This window comes from Cyprinodon variegatus, unplaced genomic scaffold, assembly GCF_000732505.1.
Source record: "Cyprinodon variegatus isolate N-32 unplaced genomic scaffold, C_variegatus-1.0 Scaffold848, whole genome shotgun sequence".
In the NCBI taxonomy this organism is placed as follows: domain Eukaryota; kingdom Metazoa; phylum Chordata; class Actinopteri; order Cyprinodontiformes; family Cyprinodontidae; genus Cyprinodon; species Cyprinodon variegatus.
Window position 1 is genome coordinate 239,089 of NW_015151301.1, and position 21,564 is coordinate 260,652.

The 21,564-nt window shown below is 37.7% G+C and overlaps 1 protein-coding gene across 1 annotated transcript in view; it reads left to right on the forward strand.

Moving 5' to 3' along the window:
• Positions 1-21,564, forward strand: part of gbe1 (glucan (1,4-alpha-), branching enzyme 1) — a 152,252-nt gene that overhangs the window by 30,235 nt on the left and 100,453 nt on the right. The window contains exons 5-7 of the mRNA XM_015397266.1: positions 3,051-3,186; positions 12,170-12,260; positions 13,161-13,370. Coding sequence (XP_015252752.1) covers positions 3,051-3,186; positions 12,170-12,260; positions 13,161-13,370 — 437 coding nt within the window. The remainder of the gene's footprint in view (positions 1-3,050; positions 3,187-12,169; positions 12,261-13,160; positions 13,371-21,564) is intronic.

Sequence of the window (21,564 nt, forward strand, 5' to 3'; positions counted from 1 at the left end):
ATTAATAAGAGCCAGTGCTTTGTCAGCAACAAATTCTGTTTTAAAGATTATTCCAGACTAGTTTTTATTAACCATATACTGAATTTTGTTTATGCTTGTCTAAATAAATCACAAGGTACAGTTTAGATTTTACAGTTGAACAACATTGGACCTTAAAACATAGAGAAATGTTTTACACTCTGATTCTAAAGCGATTCATCTTGGTGATCTTAATGTCATTTAACATTACAGGCTTGACAAAATAATTGATTAAAGTTTTTCATTTTATAATTTTTTTCCCTTTCCTACTCCTGTTGGTTTCTTTATTTGTTTTCCTCTTTGAAAGCTCAACCTAAAACCTGGTTGTGATGCGCCGTAGTGAAGTTTTAATTCCTGTTTTAAAGTCTTTAATTAAGAGTGTACAATGGCAAAGAGATTAAATGTCCAATGCTATTTCAATATAAATACATGTTGGTTTGTTTTTTACATTTAGTTGTTAAAAGCTCCATTGCAGCTTTAATAGTTTGACATATCACTGTCAAACAACATTATATTGTATTCCTTCAGTGAAAACAGTTTTTTTTATGTGCCCCCTTTTCTCTAGCCTTTTTGTAACAGCTGTTGTTTTACTCTTAAAGTGGCTTATAGATAAAACAGATTTTGAGAGGGTCTGAATGTGTCTCAATGCTACTTGATGTTCTTAGCTCAAGAGTGAACAAGGGAAAAGAACTAAGAGGCTATTAACGTCCACCTTGCCTTCCTTATCATTGGTTATTTGGCACCGTTTTAATTAAAGAGGGCCTCTTACTGGCGTTTATATTTGTTTTATTTACAAGTGCCTCAATCATGTACTTCAGCAGGAGGGTTCAAGGCCCTGTGGGTAGCTATCAGAAATTTTGGTCTATATATAAAACAAGTCCCTCTGCTGTTTTATAACAAAGACTGAGGATACTAAGAGATTTTGTCAAGTCAGTGAAAAAAATTAAAGTTAAAGGCAAAAATGTGATTTGAACCAAGTATGACTTTCCCTTAGAATTAAAATTATGCTTGGCTGTCTATTTTATATTTTTTTATAAATAGAAAACTGCACAAGTGTTGCATGCATTTTTATATTCAACACCCTTGGGTGTAAATTAGCATGAGCAGCTTTCACTACAGCAAGTATCTGGGCTACGTCTATAAGCTTCGCCCATATAGCGCCTCGCAGCATCTGAACACCAATTTTCAAGTCCCACCATAGATGTTAAATGGATCTAGGTAACTGGGTTATTCAAATACATGCACTTGATATAATCTTTTATTTTCAGACTGATTTATAGTGTAGTTTTGTTGTGTTTTTTGCAGTGTGTTTGGCCAGTACAATAATGATTATGATTTTTCTGTCTGAATAGAGCACCTTCTGTCATGTTTTCTGTGTCCCCTATATGGCTTTATCGTGAATGCCGAATGGGACATATTTTCTTTCTTTCAATAATGACCCCACCCCCCCACCTTTACTTAAAGCCCTGATTTGTTGAGTGCACAGCTTATACTGTAGTTATCCTGTCAACAGATTCTCCCACCAGAACAGTTGACCTGTGCAGCTCTTCCACCTTGGCAATTTAACCCAAACCTCTTTGCAACTTTGTTTCTGACCGATTTGCTGTGTTCCCTGCTCTATATGTTAATATTTGTTTGCTAAATTTCTAAGTCCTTCACTGAAAGGTTGCATTTTAATAGTCCACAGATGGATTCTATTACATGTATTTTACCTAATAAGGTGACTTATGAAGGTTTAGGTTTTATGCAATTTATTGTGGTGATTTCCAGTGCTGTGTACTGAATACATATAAGTGGCACACTTTTCAGACTTTTATTTGAGAAACCTTATGTGTAATTTTCCCTGTACTTTACAATTGTGCTCTACTTTGTGTACAGTATAGTTGTGACATGATTGATATGGAAGTGTATTGCATTCACCAAACAGAAAATACATCAGACAGCAAATCTCATAATTACGAGATATGATCTAATAATTATGAAATAAGATGTCTTAGTGTGATCTCGTAATTACGACATCTTATCTATATATCTTGCAGAAAACTGGTCTTCATGATTACTTCTTGAAAATATCTGCAGTTCCACTCCTGTTTTCACTTAATCAATAAAGTAACCAGCAATAACCCTGAGATTACTACTTGTGGAGTAAGCATGCAGCCATAAGACCATATGCGAAAAGCTGTCAACAGCTCCATTATTACAGATTCCATATGGTTTTAGTGTGTCATATGAATCGACATGCCGCACCAAGTTGGGAACCGGGTTTCTATAGAGACGTTGTCTTGGACGATTATGAAGCCTCAGCTGTACTCCTTCAGGATGTAGGATTTCTGACCAGGTACTGAACAGTTCTTTGGGATACCACCAAGCCAGCTGGAATGCATTTCAGATGCTTTGATTTATAAAGCATCCTGTGCTGGTTCAAATGCTCCCGCAGGAACAGTGTGAGTTCCAGCAAGAGTGGGCTTTTTCGCCTAAAAAATCTTAAGTACTTATGGTACCTGCGCAATGCTTACAAACTAAAACTAATTCCATCCACGTTGAAGAAACTCAGTATTTTCCAGTATCGCATACCTTAAAGGAAATAAAAGCATATTAAATCTGACTATACACTCATTTTTCGCATTTCATGTAGCGTACCTCAGCAATCAGTGTCCTTCCGGATCTCCTAAGTATGACATATTATCTCATAGTTATGATATCTTATCTCGTAATTATGAGATAAGATCTCATAATATTTAGATCAGGATCTTGTAATTATGAGATTGTATCTCCTAACTATGAGAAAAGATCTCATAATTATGAAATACTGGTCTCGAAATTATGACATAAGCTGTCAGATTTTATTTTTTTCTTTGATGAATGCAATACACTTCTGTAGAATTACATTATATGGAAGAATTTGTTATAAAATGTTTGAGCAAAGATGCCGAAATTAATTTTCTTTCGTTGTAATTGCTTACTTATGTGCTGCATCATCTTTATCATAATATTACTGTTATGCCCATTTTCCTTTTCCTTTTTTCCCGCAGCACGTCCATCCTCGGCCTAAGAAACCAATGAGTCTGAGGATATATGAAGCCCATGTTGGTATCGGATCCCCAGAGCCGAAGGTCGCTTCATACACAAACTTCACGCACAACGTGCTCCCTCGAATAAAAGAATTGGGTAAAGATATGAAAACATAAAATTTAAGAGATTTTTATTTTTAGGTCCTTTAATTGATTTGTTGTTCAGTTTAAAGTTCCTCATGTTGCTCGGAGTGATTTCACAAGGAGTTAGAAATGAACTCTGTGCTTTCCATACAGAGATCAGGTGAATGTAAAAAGCATTTGTGTAACTCTGTTCTGACCCAATGATCTGCAAGGAAAACAATGAAACCCAAGAAATGTAAACTTTTTATCCCTTTATTTAAAAACAGCTGCCAGTGTTTCTGTCAGGTCTATTCCGTAACATAGCAGATAGGGTTTACTGCAGTGAGTGCCACTGTTTCTCCAGGAGCAGTATTTCTCTGCACACCTGTCACAATCCCTTTGCATAACATCACCTAAACAGGCCTACATTCTGTGTACTGACACAACCTAAAGGGATCACTGACCACTGGGCTTTTCTTTGTAAGGAGGCTTTCTAAAGCTCAAGTCACAGCACACAACTGAACTGCCACTTCCCTTCAGTTTTCCTAAAATATGACTTAGACGACCAACAGTGAAGAAAATAACCTTTTATTTTTATTTTCTACCTATTTGGTGACACATCTTACAGGCAGTCTAAATCTGGCAATGTTTCTTATGTCATAAACTGTTTTAACAGTTTTAACAGATGTCCCTCATTACTGGCTTAAAGATTTGTTGAGATGGCTACTGGTTTGCTTTTTGTTGCAGTCTTTTAGACATTTTTGGATTTATATAATTTATTTACTGAGTTCTTATTGAGTTACTTTGAATAAAAAAAAAAAAAACACACCAAGTAATATAGCATCATATAGTATCAACACGCTGCTTTAATATTTAGGTTTATTTGGCTTGGTAAAGAGCTGGATTTCCAAGGCGGGACCATAAGGCGCAGTGTCTTCAGGTTAGAACCAATTTGATACCTACAGATGTGATGGAAAAAACTTGAAGCGATGCACCCTGCTTGTGTAATTTTGTAGTCTGTGAAACATGTCAAGTCATAAAAGAAACTCTCTGGTGAACAATTTCTGTCAGTTGGGCCTAAAATATCTGACGACATAAGGTGTGTTCCCAAGTACATACTTAAATTTTCAATTGAACATTACTCCATTGCATTCACCAGCTTTATGTTCCGCTTGTATAAGTAACACACATTATCAGTCTAGGCCTGCTACTATCAAATCAGTTCAGGAAAGGGAGGTGCATTCATGTTCAGCATGCCTGACTAGGGTTGGGAATTGATAAGATTTTCATGATTCCGATTCCCTTATCGATTCTGTGAAACGATTCGATTCCTTATGGATTCTGTGAAACAATGAACTTTGTAAGTGCACGGTGACATTCGTCTAACTTCGCCTGGGACATTCTATTTCTGCCTGCTTTGGCGAAAAAAGAAGGCAGTAAACGGGAGCTGCAGCCGCTAAGTCAGCCAGGCTACCCATCTCGTCACAGTCATCTAAATCCAATGGAGAAGGCATCCGTTTAATGAAAAAGCATTACTGTACAATTTCGGGAAATAAACTCATCCCCCCCTGATTTAAATAAACGAGCATCACCTTTCTCTTGGTTCCTGAACTGCAGAACCTCGTAGCATGTTTAATAACCCCAAAGAGAGGTAGGAAATTGGTTTCTTTCCAGAAATGTTATGATTTACCAGGAACCACATTAAGCACAGCCAGTGATATAAAACTGGCTACTTGCCACCACGTGACGTAACTTGCGTAAAAATGTGACGCAAGGCTAGGCTCTGGTGCTGCCTGGAACCGTTAAGAGAACCGTTCAGCAAGCTGCCAAACGATGTCATGGAATTGGAACACACATTGTTTAAACGTTTAAAGCAACATATAAATGAATCAGTAATCTGAGGCACATGCATTACGATGTGAATAAGTGTTTCAAGCTGTGTGCTAATCGTATCATTATTTTTGTGCAACAATTTCATGGAAAAAAATGGATTTAGATCTGATACTTTTATCTTATTGCAACTCTTAAGTTATTCATTTTAACTTCAAAATAAGAACAGTAGAGAAATCTCTGGAGACCTTACATGCCCTGACTGTCAGTCTAACAAACACATGACAGCGTGCTCAGATCAGTACCGTGCATGATTTTACCAACCCTGTCACACCTTTTATGACGCATGTATGGGAGGGGGAGAGTCACACTTCCCTTTTTCATATATTTAAAGGTAAATGGCTTCATTGAAAGCAAAGTGAAAATTAAGTCAAATGCTTTGTTTGTGATAAAAATACTCTGTACCTATTAATTACTGTTTGATTAATTGTTTTGAGTGTCAGAAAGGTGCAACCCTGATCGCTATGTACATTTTTTTCTTAAGGTGGGAATATCTACTTGTACTGAATTGTAAGACTGGATTTCTTTTTTTTGGTGTGGAATTCTACTACTACGCAATTATGTGTTCAAATGGTTTTTAAGTCTTCAGAATCAGCAGAATGAAAATTTATATCCAAGGTATTCCACAGCTAAGACCCAAAAAGTGGAAGCCCGCATTTCCTAGTAGTGTTTGGCCTTTCATCAGGAACCACCAGCACATTCTGAGCCTGTCATTGAAAGGGACCAGGCGGTGTGTTTAGTGATAAAGCAAGAGATAAGCAGCAGCTTTACCATTTCCAGCTCAGTTATTAAATACAGATACTATAAAACAAATGCTTCTAATCTTCATTAAATGGGTTGATTTGGAAATTGTTTTATGGATTTATGAGAAGTCTGGTTGTTGATTCTAAAAGGCATACAGATTTGCTTACTTATCCTAAAACAGTAGGGTAGAGTAAGTCAGGCATTGCAATAATATGGGTACAAAAATGCAAGTGGAAGAATATGCACACGAAAGCATATACTGTAATTCAGAAATGATTCCTAAATGAAAGACGCAGGGATAGGAAATGTATCCAATATTCAAGACATAGCCTTAAGTTTGACTCAAATAAAATTACAAGAATTATACTTTGGACTTAACTGCTGAGCAAGAAGAAAAAGTGTCTGTTTGATATTGGAATGCAGATCAGTAGGACCTGTTATTAATAAGAGAGGCATCCTATTCTGGTTAAACAATGCATTAAAATTAAGAGCATTTTCGCCTTTTGGGGATTAGATGAATGTGACTAGATGTCATCTGCATACATGCGGTAGGACATTTTTAAAAGGACTGTATGTAAGCTAATGGGGTTATGTAAGAAGAACAATTGTCTGAGAACATCAGACTTTATGAAGGCGAAAGTGTCCTCATTGTGGAAGTTATCTGATAAAAAGTAGAAAATCTAATGCAGAGCTGGATATACCAGTCAGAATTCAGACTGCTCAGTAAGGTTTTTAGTTTGGCTTGATCAAATGCTGCACTGAGATCAAGTAGGGCTGTTAAAATATTAAGATTAAAGCAACACAGCTTAACCTTTAACCCAGTTGCTTAGTTTTAAATATATTATAAAAAATTTTCAGATCAGTATATACCACTTGGCATGTGTCGATGCTCGGTGAGGGTTGCCCTTTTAGAACTTCAACTATTTAAATTGAGACATTTGGATCTGTTGCTGAATGAGTCATTTGACCCAGAGCAGTGCTATAAGGCAATCTGAGCTCCCTTTAACAGAAGAGCTAACTAAGATAAAAGTTGTTCTTGCGCAACAAAAGAGATATAACCCTTACCTGATCACACATATTTTTCGTCTCTGATGTAGGTTTTAATCTAGAGGGGTGAATGTGGCCTTATCTTTGCAAGGTACTCCTGAACTTCTTAGTTTACTGAGCCAAATTGGTTTGCTGACAGATTCCAAAACACATTTGAACACTGCTTAATTTTGTGATGTATTGTCACCAGTGGCCTTCCTGGGGGCCAAACTTGTAATTCACATTTGAAGGCGTTCTGGTGGCAGCAAGGTACATTGTAGCTTTGAGCAAATTCAGCAAAGATTATTTTGGGAAAAAAGGTGAAAAAAAGGTGATCCAGTCACAGGAATGCAGCCCCCCCCCAACCCCCTTCTACTTTTTTGTGGAAGTCCTGCATTTGTGTCTAAGACTGCCTGTTTGGTGCCCTCTTCAGGTTGAAAAGGAGTTACTGCATCTGATTTTTGTTGTTGGCTTAGCCTGGGATTGGATGTCATATAAGGGAACCAGTGGTGTGAAAGGTACACACATTTGTTACTTAAGTAGAAGTATAGATGCTGCAGTTTAAAAACACTCTGGTAAAGGTTGAAGTATCAACTTGACCCCTTTACTCAAATAAAAATGAAAATGTGCTCCAAAAAAATACTTAAAGTATAAAAGTATAAAGTAACCTTTAAAAAAAACAGCCAGATGCCACAATATGAATTGAAAGCTAAATTGTTTGACTATTTTTGAAAAATTCTTTGAGATAGGGCCAAGGATGAGGGAGGTCTTGTTGGTCTCCATCTCCCAATATGCTCTCGCCTGTGTCTGACCTTTCAGACATTTCAACATCTTTTTCTGAATCCTACATTGTAGCATGCTATAGACAATTCATGTTTGCAGTTTGAAGAGCACCTGCTTAATTCTGATGATTTTCTTTGGAGTCAGCACAAATTTGACAAATAGCTAACCAATGAGTGTTTGCGTTATATGACTCATCAAATTCCATTAGCTTTGACTAGATGTGGATGGTGTCAATGATCTGCATTGGATGGCGCAGATGACACAAAATAAATATTTATAAACATTTAACCGAAGCCAAGAGTACCAAGTAACATTAGCTTTAAAAATGTAAGGAATAGAAAGAACAGATACTTATGAAAAAATTTAGTAGAAGTCAGAAGTAGGAAGAAAAATAAGAAATGTAGTATAGTATAGATTCCTGAAAAGTGTAGTATAGTAAGTACAGTAACAAAGTATTTGTACTTTGTTACTTGACAACTCTGATTAATTGAATTGAAAATAATTGATTAAAAAAATAAAATGATATGAGAAAAGATGTATTTGTACTTCGTTGCTTGACACCTCTGAAGAGAACTGATATCAAGAGTTCTACCCTGGGTGTCAGTGGTTAGTTGAGGGATGTATAATAAATGAAACCATTTTGTTCACACTGGCAAATGAAAATGTTTTCATCCTTTATAAAAGTTAACAAAACTAGCAAATGCATGAAAGGACATGCATTGTAAACATCTGTTTTCCGCTGTGTGTATAAGCCCTTTGGAATTGTTGGATCTTGGACCACAGTGAACAAATAATTTGTATTTTTAAGTCTCAGTTTAAATTCAGTACTGTATAACTGTGTAGCTCTGCAGCTGAAGCATTGCATTATTTTGTATAGAAGCATGCCAGCTTGGCCTCGCTTTATTGTAAGGCTCCAATTGAACTGGTGCAGCACACCAGAGACGTGTGATAAATGCTGTTTTCCTGCTTGTGTCATCTTGTTTAGCGAGTAAAGAAACTGCCAGATTAAATGCTGTCAAAGAATCCACCTGGAGCAGCTCAGGGATTTTGCACAACAGGATTCACTGCGAGGCTAAATTCCATTGTCTCCAGTGATGGCTGACTCTGCCTGCCATTTCATTTTCTTGACTGAGGAGGGTGTGCATCTACAGTATAAATTCAGAAAAGAGAAACTCCCTCTCACTCCTGTGCTTTGTCATACTTCTTCAGAGGTAAAGTTTTCTTTCCTCCCTCTAGCCTGAAAGATATATAAATATATATATATATAAACAAATGGGGTTCAGACAACAGTGAAAAACCTTGGGACCTCCCAGTGGAGTGCTCAGTGGCACTTTAGGAGCTTGTTTTTCTCTTATCCATAGACACTGTTTTTCCCAAGTCTTTTTGAAATGTTCTACATGACCTCCTAACTCTAATAGACACCGTTTCCTTTGTGCCTAAGCTTGTATGAATGCGCTAGAGCTGGTGTCAAAGAGGAAATGCCTCGAGCTCATTAGTTAACTTCGAGTGGCACAGGTTAGACAGAGAATCGTGGTTTTCAGAGAGAAAAGAAACTAGTTTTCCCATGGCTTGTGTAAAATGTATGCAGTTAACAGCATCCCCATAAGGGAAACTGTCATATAATACTTTTGGTTTTTGCCGTGTGGCTAATGCACTGAATACTTGTTTTGGAAATGATTCAAGCAGCAGGTGTCTATTAAGTGAATAATATGAAAGGAGAAGCTGACCAGACTGAGGTATTATTTAGCAGTTCTACCAACAATAAATGGATAAAATGTGTGCATTCCAAAAATACTCTATTCGCCGTCATATTTTCCCTTCTTTTTTTTCTTGTTGCAACACAATTCAATGCAATGTATGATACGGCTGAAAGATTTTGCCAAAAAAATCCACATTGCGACTATTTTCAACCAATATTGCAATTGGAAATTTATTGCAATTTTTTTTTTTACCTATGCGTGCATTAAACACAAGCATGTAGATGTTTAACCGGAGGCTTTTAGTGATTTTATGATCTTGAATGCACGCTTGTCCAGTCCATTGTTTCAGGACTTAACTGTAACACTTAGAGTTCTTACTTCTACTATCATGCATGGATCTTCTCTCTCTTCCCTTCTTTGCTGTGGCAACCCAGTGGCAAATTACCGACACCTGAAGGACTGTAAGAATGAAATTAAGTGTTACTTTTGCTCAATATAATGTGACAAAAATTAAGTGTTTCTGTGGTTGGCAAGTTGCGTTTTGCCAAATTGTGATTGTATTGCAATAAATTGCACAGCCGTAGTGCATAACTGTTTTTGTTTTCTCCTTTATGTAACACACTTCACATCAAACTGAAGTCTGTAGGGATGTTTTTCTCCAGCCGAAAAACTAGTTGGAGATGATGCCAATTTGGTTCTTCATTAATTGCGCAAAGCTTTAAAGGAATAACAAAATAAAGTACAAATTATAGTTAAAATTGACATTTTAAGTCATAAGCAATGCATTTTGATGATATAACTTCTCATCGCTGCTTAAAAAAACACCCAAATATAATCACAAAACTGACAGCCTCTCTGCAAGTTGAACTGAATTTGACCTGAATTTAAACTTTTGCTGAACTGCTGTAGGGGAGTAAGTCCAAAGCAGAAAGCACTATCTCATCGGCTTTAAAATGTGGAGACGTGGCGCATCCACGTGAAGAGGCAAGCATTGCTTTGCTCTCCTCTTTTTCAAGTCTAGACATATAATGTTATTGGTTTGCTGATCCAAGATGAGTTTGAAATATGAGAGAGAGGGTGTTTATCAACACACAGGGGGAAGATTTTTATGCAGCTTGGATTTTTTATTTCATTTTTTAATGTAGACTTAAAAGTCCTGCTTGCAAGTGGAGCTCCTGAGTTTTTGGTTGTCATGTGCAGTGTTATTTCCTTCATTTGTTTTTCCATTTTTTTTTTTTTCCTTTCTTTTTAATCCATCGTGACCATTTTCTTGGACACCCGAAAGCAATTGGGGAGTGGGCATAGAGCTTGGAATCCAGAGGTTCTGAATTCAAGCCCCACTCCCACAGTCTGCCACTCTGAGTCGCTGAGCAAAGACCCTTAATCCCACACCGCTCCCCAGGCGCCGCACAATGGCAGCCCACTGCTCCCCAAGGGGATGGGTTAAAATCAGATGGTTCATTTCGTTGCTCTGTACTTATGACATTGTAATGATGGGGGGGGGGATAAAAAAAGGAAAGAAAATATACTTCACAGGGATGCTTTTGTACCAGCTCAACTACCCTAAAACTGTAACCAGATCCACTGTGAAATGATAAAACGGCCTAATCAAAGTCCACGCCCATAACTTATTAATAATCTTTGACTTCTTAACTTAAATTCAAATCCTAATAGCCATTTCTTATATGGGTTGACATCTTGAGCTGTTTTTTGATGAATTAGAGGCACAGAAGTTCCTTTCTTTTAGATACAGAAGGTTGGAAAAAGATAACTCCCCATTCCTAAGGGGCAGACCTGTTTTTTTTTTGGGTTAAATTTGCATGTTTTCTAAGTCATAGCAATGATTTGTTGGGCTACTGCATAAAGCTTGGTACTCAACGCTAATCCAAACATTTGAATTGAGAAATCTTCCTGGATGGGAAGTGCACCATCTTCAAACTTGGAAAACAAATCCAGTGGTTTGATTTTTTACTTTTTCAACTTTGTTTGGATAAAACACTTCAAAAACCTTGCTGGTACAAATTACTGTATTATATTGGCAACATATCCACAATAACATTGACCTTTGATGTTATTACTTGTCAATGACAAAACATTACAGTACATTATTTTCCTTTTCTTACATTGAAAATAGACAAAGTTATAATGTTGTCATTGGATATTGTGTCAACAAGCATTTTTAAATTATTTTTTTTTTCCTAAGTGTGTTAAGTATTTACTTGACGTTTTTAAGACGATGTGCATAAAATGCAAGGGAAGTTTATTCTTTTAGCACATTTCAATAAGAAGACAATTCAATGTGCTGTAATTGAACAGAGAGGAGTAGTTTGGAGTGGTATAGATGAGATGGGTATCGAAAAGTTGGACTATGAACTTGATCTAATGATCTTTTTTTTTTGTCAAAACTAACAGTCAAAGAGAGCTCTATTAAAAAATGCATGGAGTTCTGTGGTCTATGTCATGCTAGGAGGTGAACGTCTTCCTCAATTTCAAGACATTTAGAGCCTCCAATAGGTTTTCTTGCAGTTGCCTTGTGTTTAGCTTTATCTTGCTTCCCGTTCACTTATATTAGCGCCCCGTACAATGATGTAGAGAAGCATCCCCAGCCATGACTCTGCAACTACCATACCCTTACTGATTCAGGGTTATGTGCTGCCTTAATTTTTTACCATACATTTTAAGCTTAATTCTTACTCATCCATAGCACTCTCTTGGTTGTTCAGACAAAGCCGTATTAAAATGCCTTTAGGGTTGTGTTTTGTAAAGTAACAAAGGTAAATAAAAGGTCCAAGTACGATGAATAATTGTGCTAGAAGTGCAAATGAAATGCTCTAAGTGATAAATGGCTTTTTAATTTCATGTTATTTCATCCAGGTTACAACTGTATACAGTTGATGGCGATCATGGAGCATGCCTACTATGCAAGTTTTGGATATCAGATTACAAGTTTCTTTGCCGCATCCAGGTAAAGCTTCATTTTAATAATTATTTTTACTGCTGACAGTCCAAATTGTTCCAAGTAATTATTTTGTATTGTCTGCTTTGTTTAAACAGCAATAGACCTAATATTCATTTGGTAGTTGTTTGGTAATAGGATTATATGCTCATATATAGTTCATAAACTCATCCATATGCACATTTCATATCCCTTTGCTGGCAGCATTTGTGCATTAATCCTGAAATTAGAATGCTGAACAACACTTCCCTGTCAATTTCTGACCAAAAACTGAAAGTAAATCAAATAAATAAATGCAGTGAGATGAATCCTCTGAGCTACATTTGTTCGGCTTACACTATAGAGATCTATGACCTGCTTCAGTAACCACAGGTGTTAACAAATCAACCAGGAGTGAACTATGAGGGATTAGAACTCAAAGGTGTATTTGTTGCAGACTTTCTCCATTTATACAGTTTTATCCTCTCCATATAGTATCTGTACCTGCACTCAGTCATAAACTGAGCGAGGCGCTTCGACACAGTCACCTTAAATCAAGGTTATGAAGTCTGACACAATCAGTAATCTCTTGGTAAACATGTTTGCTGTTAATCCGCAGACTTGTGGGGATTCAAAGATAAAGACAGACCAGTGTGAGTCTTTACCATCGTCCAGAGTTGCTTATTCATTATTTTATATACTGTCTTTGCATCAGTATCATATCCAGGATAGGGTGTATATTGTAATTTTATACTTTATTAATCTGATAGGCAAATTGCTTGTGTAGTTACAGTCCCTTACAATGTTATTTATGCCCTTTGAAATCTTACCCTTATTTAATATTGTTCAAATGTTCTAACATTTACTTACCGTATTTTAAAAGGAAATATTTTTGTTCACTTAATCATTGTTTGCCTTTTGTTCATGCAGTCGCTTTGGTACCCCAGAGGAGCTAAAGGAGCTGATTGATGTAGCTCATTCAATGGGTATTGTGGTGCTACTGGATGTGGTCCACAGTCATGCTTCCAAGAACACGGAAGACGGCCTTAATGCCTTTGATGGGTCTGACTCCTGCTTCTTTCACTCTCCACCAAGAGGAGAGCACAGTCTGTGGGACAGCCGCCTCTTCAACTACGCCAGGTATTCTGTCACCCCACACCACTTAACCAAAATATGGTATATATTGTGTGCATCTCTCTGGATTGGATTCTTTTATTGATTAAGAAATAATTACAATCTTTTGTTGTAAAAAAAGGTACTTTTAACCTGAAAATCAGGCTGATGCACTCATTTTCTATGAGTGTATCCGTCCGTTCACTGCCATCTAGGCTTTCTCCTCAGTACTGTTAAGGACAAAAACTGGTTTGGGTGGAAACTTTTAGAAGTACAACAGAATTATGCAGATTTTCTGACATTTAATGAGCCTAACGGTCATGAAAACTGTGTTCTTAAACACATTTGCCTCATTATTTGCACAAATTCATGAGGAAAATGCTGTGAAAATGTGAACCCTGTGCTGTGAAATCTTTCATCGGCTCACTAAGGTAGGAGAACACACTACAGCCCCGACGGCAGAGAGCAAGCTTAAAAAACAAACAAAACAGTAAAATTTGCTTCCAGATCCTAACCCCTTCCACTCCCTCTAAGGTTTTCCTGACACTTTCAAACAATCGTTGTGAAAACCCTAGTGAAATGAATCCTTTACTTAATGTAGACATTTGCCTGCTTTTGCTCCTTGCAAGCATTGATTTGTAGCTGAAGTGATAAACAACTACAGCTTTTATATACTTAACTAAAATCGAAATAAAAAACGTATAAGTTGAGCTTTGGGAAACTGGTGCTGCTGACATGCATTTCCAAAGAGCTCAACATTTGTGATGCGTCATGGAATCCAGGGACACAATTGGCAGGACAACTTTCGTGCAAATTGAGAAAAGGTTTTTTTCTTTTTTTTCAAATTTGGTGATTTTCGCTTTTTTTTGTATTATCTGCTTTTTCGAGTCTCGGTGTTGTTGTATTTAAAAGAGTACATTTTAGGCTTGAAATAGGCTTTTATAAGGAGATTTCTTCATATGTAGAGGGGACGTTGACGTTGTCTGTCTGTAAGCTGTCCTTTGTTTCCTTTGCTAATGCTCCCGCCTTCCAAGCGAATAGCGTGGCTGATATTAGGCAGCAAAATGACCGTTGTATCAATATTCACTGAATATTCACTGCAAAGATCGTTGCAGAAGAGCTGAACCGAGGACGTTACGCTGAGAGTGTTCTGAAGTATTTCTTCAACAAGCCGGATGCTTATGAACACAAGCTACACTGATTTGGAAGACGATCTTAGTGACGATGAAGGCGACATGATAAGACTGGATAATATCCCAATTCTACAACTGAGTGAAGATGTAAACGAGGAAGATTGTATTGGACTAGCGTCAGACTAGTTAGACCGTAAGATATCAGAGCTGTATCGATAGTAACTGTTGATGGGGAAGATGACAGAGAAATTGAGAAAATCCGTAACTTTGACTGTAAATGCTACACCGGAAGAAAAGTGAACTCTGAGTGGAAAACAGTCCTGTAGCCAGAAGCTTACTCCAGACTCTGTCAACATATGGCTGGATTCTTTAGCTTTGGAAAGACAGTGGCAGGACATGCAAATTATTGGACATTTAGAGGCAAATAGACGCACAATGCAAACTTCCCAGATGATTACTACCACAAAAAAGAAACCAGCAAAGTAAAAACAGACAAGAGATCTACAAAAATACGTTTCTCTTTCTTATGGGGTGTTTCCATACATAATATATATTTTTTTTATTTGTTTTCATTCCAACGTGCGTTAGCTATTACTCACCTGAACATGCCTGTCAGCATTCTTGAATTGAATTTAATGCTAACAATTTTAGCAATTGGTGGAGGGAGTACTACTTAATATTCTTGCTAAGGATTTATTAACATCAAAGTAAATGTATCAGATTCAATTACTACTTAAGTAAAAGTTTAAAGTAGCCTTAAAATATGCAGCCAAAGTAAAATAAGATTTACACAATTGAGAAATTAATTATTTGTACACCACATTCAGATATTATATGTCTATTATATTATATGTCTAAAGTGGGTGTAGCTTCTCTAAATGAGATGAAAATGAGCATCATAACTCCCAGCAGCAGACGGAGGTGAAAAGTTTGATCTTCAGATTGAGATTCCTCCATGTCAACCTTTTCAAGGTATATGCTTTCAGATGGCATGGACTCTCCAAGACAAATCAGATTTTCATGCCTGATTTATCATTGGAAAACTTGGAAATCACACTTTCCAAATCAGTGAACAAGGCAAAATACCCCAAAATCGACTTGTGTCTTAATTTACCATCACCGGACACATTTATAAGAATATAACTCAAATGTAGTAACAATTAAACCTGAAAGATCTGTTCCAGTCATGTATCCCAAATTTTGGAAAATTTTTCAGACTCTAGTGCCACGTTGCTACCAGCCACAAATTGTTTTTACTCATCTTCTTTGTATTTTTGAATTTAAAATGGTAAATTTGCTTGCTCTTTGACCTCTCCCTCCTATCAGAAGAACCTAAGGCAGGTGAGGTGTATTACCAAGGTTGAACAGAGATGGACAGAGCGGGGGATTTCAAGTGGTTACAGGACATACTTTCTCCTCCTGAGCTACTGACCGTCTCTCCAGACTGACCTGAATTGAGAGGAAAACTAGGGTCATGCTCTCTTTCAGGATAAAATCTACCCATGCATCGTTTTCCCATACTTGATTAATCTCACTGGCTCAGGGGGGTCTGGGGCCCATCTGCAGCAGTCATTGGGTGAAAGCTAGGGAACACCCTAACCATGCATCAGAGCATTTTATTCAGTGGAATTATTGGTAAAAAGGTTGTCATATTTAGTTTTGTTAGAGCAAACAAGTGAAAGTTTGCTTAAGTATTCATTTTACAAAAAGCACCCAACTTCTTCAACTGACTGAAAAGACTTTTTACCAGATTAACCTGAATTACATTCCAGAGTCGGGTATTTATGCAAAGGAACAAGTCAATAGAAGCTAAATGCATTTCTTGTGAACAAGCTGCGCTACATTGAGATTTTAAGATGTAAGAGAAGGAACTAAAATCTTCAACTTAAACTCATATGACATTGAAGCTGCAACACAAAAGCCTTCAGACTGAACCTAAACTTGTGTTCTAAAAAGTTGAGACTCAACTCTGTCTTTATTTCTGGGCCTTAGCTCTTATCAATCTTTATCATGTTATTTAGAGTGTAAGTATTTAGGTAGATGTGATCTTACACGACTGGCAACATTTAATGCAGCACATATCTGTTCACTACAATATTTCTGGACAGTACTCACTTGTGAAATAATTAAATGATAGATTCCAAGTTAATGCATTTTTTATGCAATGCTGCCAACATACACTTAGCCACAGACAGCAGCTCTAAAAGGGGATGTAAATGTTTTCTTATAGGAGGGAGCATTTAATTAATTTCCCAGGGCTATTCATGCTTGAGAAGAACTAGAGCTCTGCAGTGTATCAAACTGTGGTTTTCACCTTTGTATATATTTTTTGCAATATTGCAATTTTAAAAGACTACTTTAATGCCATTTTTAAAGGGGTAATATATTCCACTTGCCTTGCATGCAAATTTTACATGCCAATGATATATCTACCCTGTTGGAGTGGGTTTCATTGCCTTCAATGGTTCATAAAAATGATGGAGACATTATGAAGAAGGAACAAGAAAACTTGAATTGGAAATAGAGACTTAATCGCATTGGAATATTACAATATTTGGCAAAAGCTTGTTTTTGATTCACTGAAACTGTTTGCTGTAGCATCATAATAATTACCACACGGTTTAATAACTAAGGAATTAGGATGTTTGTTTTTTAATCTACATCAGTTCTCTGTTTAAAGCGATTAAGACGCCGTGCATCTGTCAAAGAGTTTTACCGATCTTCATTTATTCATGCAAGCAGGTGATGTTAGCATTTTAATATTATATATAGCAGGCTTTGATGCTATAGATTCTTGAACTTGATCATTCTGAGAACATCGATTTAATTGCATCCATTATTTTGGGTGTGTTAGTGCTATATAAAAGCAAGGAAACAGCCTTTGGATTGCTACATCTTTTGACTCCTCAATTATTTTCTTGCTGGGGGAGATTAAAAGCTGCATCCTAATGTTCCACATCACATTCAGCTCATGAGGGATATTTAAAAACCTGCCATGGTTACATCAGATGTATAAATGAGTGCAGGAGTTTTACTGTGGTTCATGATGTAAAATGAACATGAGCAATATTTAAACAGGCTGAGAAATGAGGCCAAATGGGAGCTGACATACCACTCAGACTGTCTGATGCAGGATGATATGTTGAAGGTCAAAAGCCTGATATGATCACAATGATGACACGTTGCAACTCCCAGCAAAATGCTCACAAATTCCGGCGGTCTGCCTTTCTGACGCACGCTTTAAAAAAAACAGCATATTAAGGGTGAATATCACAGTTATTTTGATTGTTTGTAGGTGTTGATTTTAATGTGGAAAAATCACTTCCAGTATCATGTTGGCAAAATTAAACTAAAAAAAAAAGATTTTCTACCTTTTCTAAGCTCAGTGTTCAGATGCGTTGGTGGCTGCTGTTGTTGTCGGCTCTATTAATTAGATGTCTCTCTTGCTTTTGCACCCAGAAAAAAAAAAATCCCAGCACACATTTGGGAGGAACAGGCTCTGTTGAGTCTATCAAATGCCTTTTTGAACTCTCTTTTTAATAAGTGTGTGTCACTGTGTAGCAGTTTCCAATACATTATACAATGCTTAGTGTCAGCTGTGTGGATATAATAAGAGAACAAGGTTCTCCTTTCATTAGTTATTGAACCGTCCTCATATCTGAAGCCCTCATTAGACAGGGTGCAGACATATGCTGCGACTACAAGGCATATGAGGAGTCATTTGTAAAAACCCAAAGGACCACTGCAATGTCATAACCAGTTCATTTGTCTTCTTTGCTTGTCAGAGGATGTTTGGACGTGTCTTTCGTGTCAAGCGTTCTGTAACTCACTTTGGAAGGAAATGGATCTCGGAGGCAAACTGTGAACCCAGCAGGAAACAGTGTGGTTTTAATCAAACATCCTTTCTATAAGCCATAGCAGTCTGACCATGATGTTCTTATTAAGTTGACAGAGGCTTACTGATATAGACAGTCCCCCTTTTTTCCTTTTTTGCTTTCTGTTCTACTCTGCCTTGGCTGCTGAATCTTTATCCAGAGAGCACCTTTATTTTTCTTCTAGTCTGCTTTCCAGTTTAGCTTTTCCTCATAAAACATTCAACGAGGTCCTGGGAGAATGCTGTTAAGATAGATGCCTGCCATCCAATTTGTTAACTTTTGTTGCCTCTGAGTCAAATGCATCGGCATTCAATGTTATAAATGTCTGGCTTTGCAAGCATTGGTTCCAGGCAGGAGAATTGCTCGAATTACTTCTGCTGCTGAATACCAACTTATAGGGGAGGGATTTAAATGGTTCTAAACTTTGTTGGAACAAGTAAACATGGCTTTTTTAAAACAAGATGCTGTTTAACAAGAAATAGGGATTTTTTTTTTTCCCCAAATAAAACACAATCTCTTTTTTTAGTATAATTTGCAAACTGATAGCAGAGAATATTCTACATTTTTTGGTGTTGCATATTATCAAACCGTTTCATTTTTGAGCTTGACTAAAGAAAATCGGCGCTTTTCAAATGGTGTTTTGAGCTTTTAAAAGAAGATATTTATGCCTTGGACTCTGTTTAACCACACAAGCAACATGACTAAATGAGATTTACAGAAGTCAGTATTGCGTTCAAGTTTCTATAAATTACAGTTATTTAAAGTCAAGTCTTTTATTAGTATATATCAAACTTCAGATGTCCAATATGTATAAAAAAAATGAGTGATCAAATTAAATAACTTGATAAAAAATTTGATTAGAAATTGAAGAGGCATTTAATGAACAAATATATACAAGTGTAAGGTGTAACTAAATTAAATCCTTTTCTTGGTGAAACTCTAGGTATATAAGGCTCTTATCGATAATATTTTTTTGTAAGATAAAGATGGGAAAATGTGAATAGACTGTTTTTCATATATATAAACACTAACCTGAGCACTGCATAGCACATACCACATACCTGGATCATTGAATGCTTGGACCTATAAAACATCAACAGGACTCCAAGAGCCCTCATTGCGAACTCAATGAGGTTGTGGAAAACCACTCTTGAGGCCAATGGTAAGACATCTCCACAAGTCTCCATCAAATGTGGCATATACCAAGGGGATGCGCTGTCCCTACTACTGTTTTACATAGGCCTTAACCCCCTCAGTCAAATAATCAACAAGACTACCAACTCGGGAACGGAGCCACCATCGGCCACCTCCTTTACATGGAAAACATCAAGCTGTACGCTAAGAATGAGAAAGACATTGCCTCACTGATCCATACCACCCGGATCTTCAGCACAGACATCGGGATGTCATTCGAACTAGAGAAGTGTGGTCGTATGGTGACTAAGAGAGGGAAGGTAGTCCACACAGAGGGGGTCTCACTCCCAGAAGGAACAATAGCAGACATTGAGGACAGTTACAAGTACCTCGGAATCCTACAAGCAAATGGTAACCTCGAAGAGGTGACAAGGAAAGCAGCCACAGCCAAATACCTCCGAGTGAGGCAGGTCCTAAGAAGCCACCTCAATGGCAAGAATAATTCTCAGGCAATAAATAGCTACGCTCTACCAGTAATCAGATACCCTGCAGGAATAGTAAGCTGGTCAAAGGAGGAGGTGCAGGCCACAGATGTTAAGAAATGAAGGCTCCTAACCATGCGTGGAGGGTACCACCCCAAATCCAGTACCCTGATACTGTATGCTAGCCGAAAGGAAGGGTGCCAAGGACAAGTGAGAGTGAGATCCACTATCCAGGATAAAACATCCAAGATCTGCAAGTACATCAATGAAAAGGCTCCAACAGACGACGTGAATGTCTCCCACAATGGGGAACAGAAGATGAGGTGCTAGAGGTCCCCTCATGAGAGGTTAAGCCCCCACATGGGATGTACCACTGAGACATGTGGAAAGTGGCTAGACAAAGCCGGACTGAAGGACAGCACACAGGCACTCATCATGGCTGCACAGGAGCAGGCCCTGAGCACCAGAGCAATAGAGGCCCTGATCTACCAGACTAGACAAGACCCCAGGTGCAGACTGTGCAAAGAGGCCCCTGGGACAATCCAGCACATAACTGCAGGGTGTAAGATGCTGGCAGGGAAAGCTTACATGACGTGCCATAACCAAGTGGCTGGAATAGTGTACAGGAACATCTGTGCAGAGTATGGGCTGGAAACCCCAAGGGCAAAAGAGGAGAGCTGTTGTGGTTTACATAGCAATACCAAGTCACTTCAACATCAGCAAAAAGGAACACGAGAAAAACTGGACAAATATTGGGGGCCCAGATGTTGCTTTAGTTTTCTTAATAGAGACACCTTAGGGGCTTTATTTTTGTGACTGTTCTCAGTCATCCAGGGTATTTCAAAATCAAAATGGGATAAATGACTGCACTTCTGGTCCATTGTTGAAGATGTTTTGCTCTTAATCCAAAGGGGATTTTCAGTTCAAAGAGAGAGCTAGAAATTATCCGGATTTTGCTTATAAACAAAATAAATCTATAGTCACCCCAGAATAGTGTCTATCAAACACTCGCAGCTTTGCAGCAGTACTTAATTGGATTCATCAGCAGACCCACGGTTGAGTTAGGGTGATGTGTGCTAATAAGCTAAACATAAAAAAACTGGAGATTTGTATGAAAAAAACAACACTTTGAACTATGTTTTTATGTAGAGACTCTTAACATTCTTTAGCATGACCGATTTAGCAGTGGGTCAGTAATGGTGTAGGGTTGCATTTCTTTGGAGGGCTGCATACCTCCATGTGCTTATCAGAGGTAGCATTACTGCCATTAGGTACAGAGATGAGATCCTCTGGTCCCTTGTGAGACCATATGCTGGGGCGGTTGGCCCTGGGTCCCTCCTAATGCTAGACCTAGTGTGGCTGGAGTGTGTCAGTAGTTCCTGCTAGATGACGGCATTGAAGCCATGGACTGGCCGACCCGTTCCTTAGTCCTGAATCCGATTTAGAAATTCAGTCTTTAAGGGGTTTGGCATTTCAATCATGATCTATGTTGACAGAAGTTAAAAGCTTAAAGGGATAAAACACATAACCTTTTTTATATTCCCTTTGATCAGTCTTTCTCTTACTTGCCATCTTGCAAACTGGATATAAATAAATT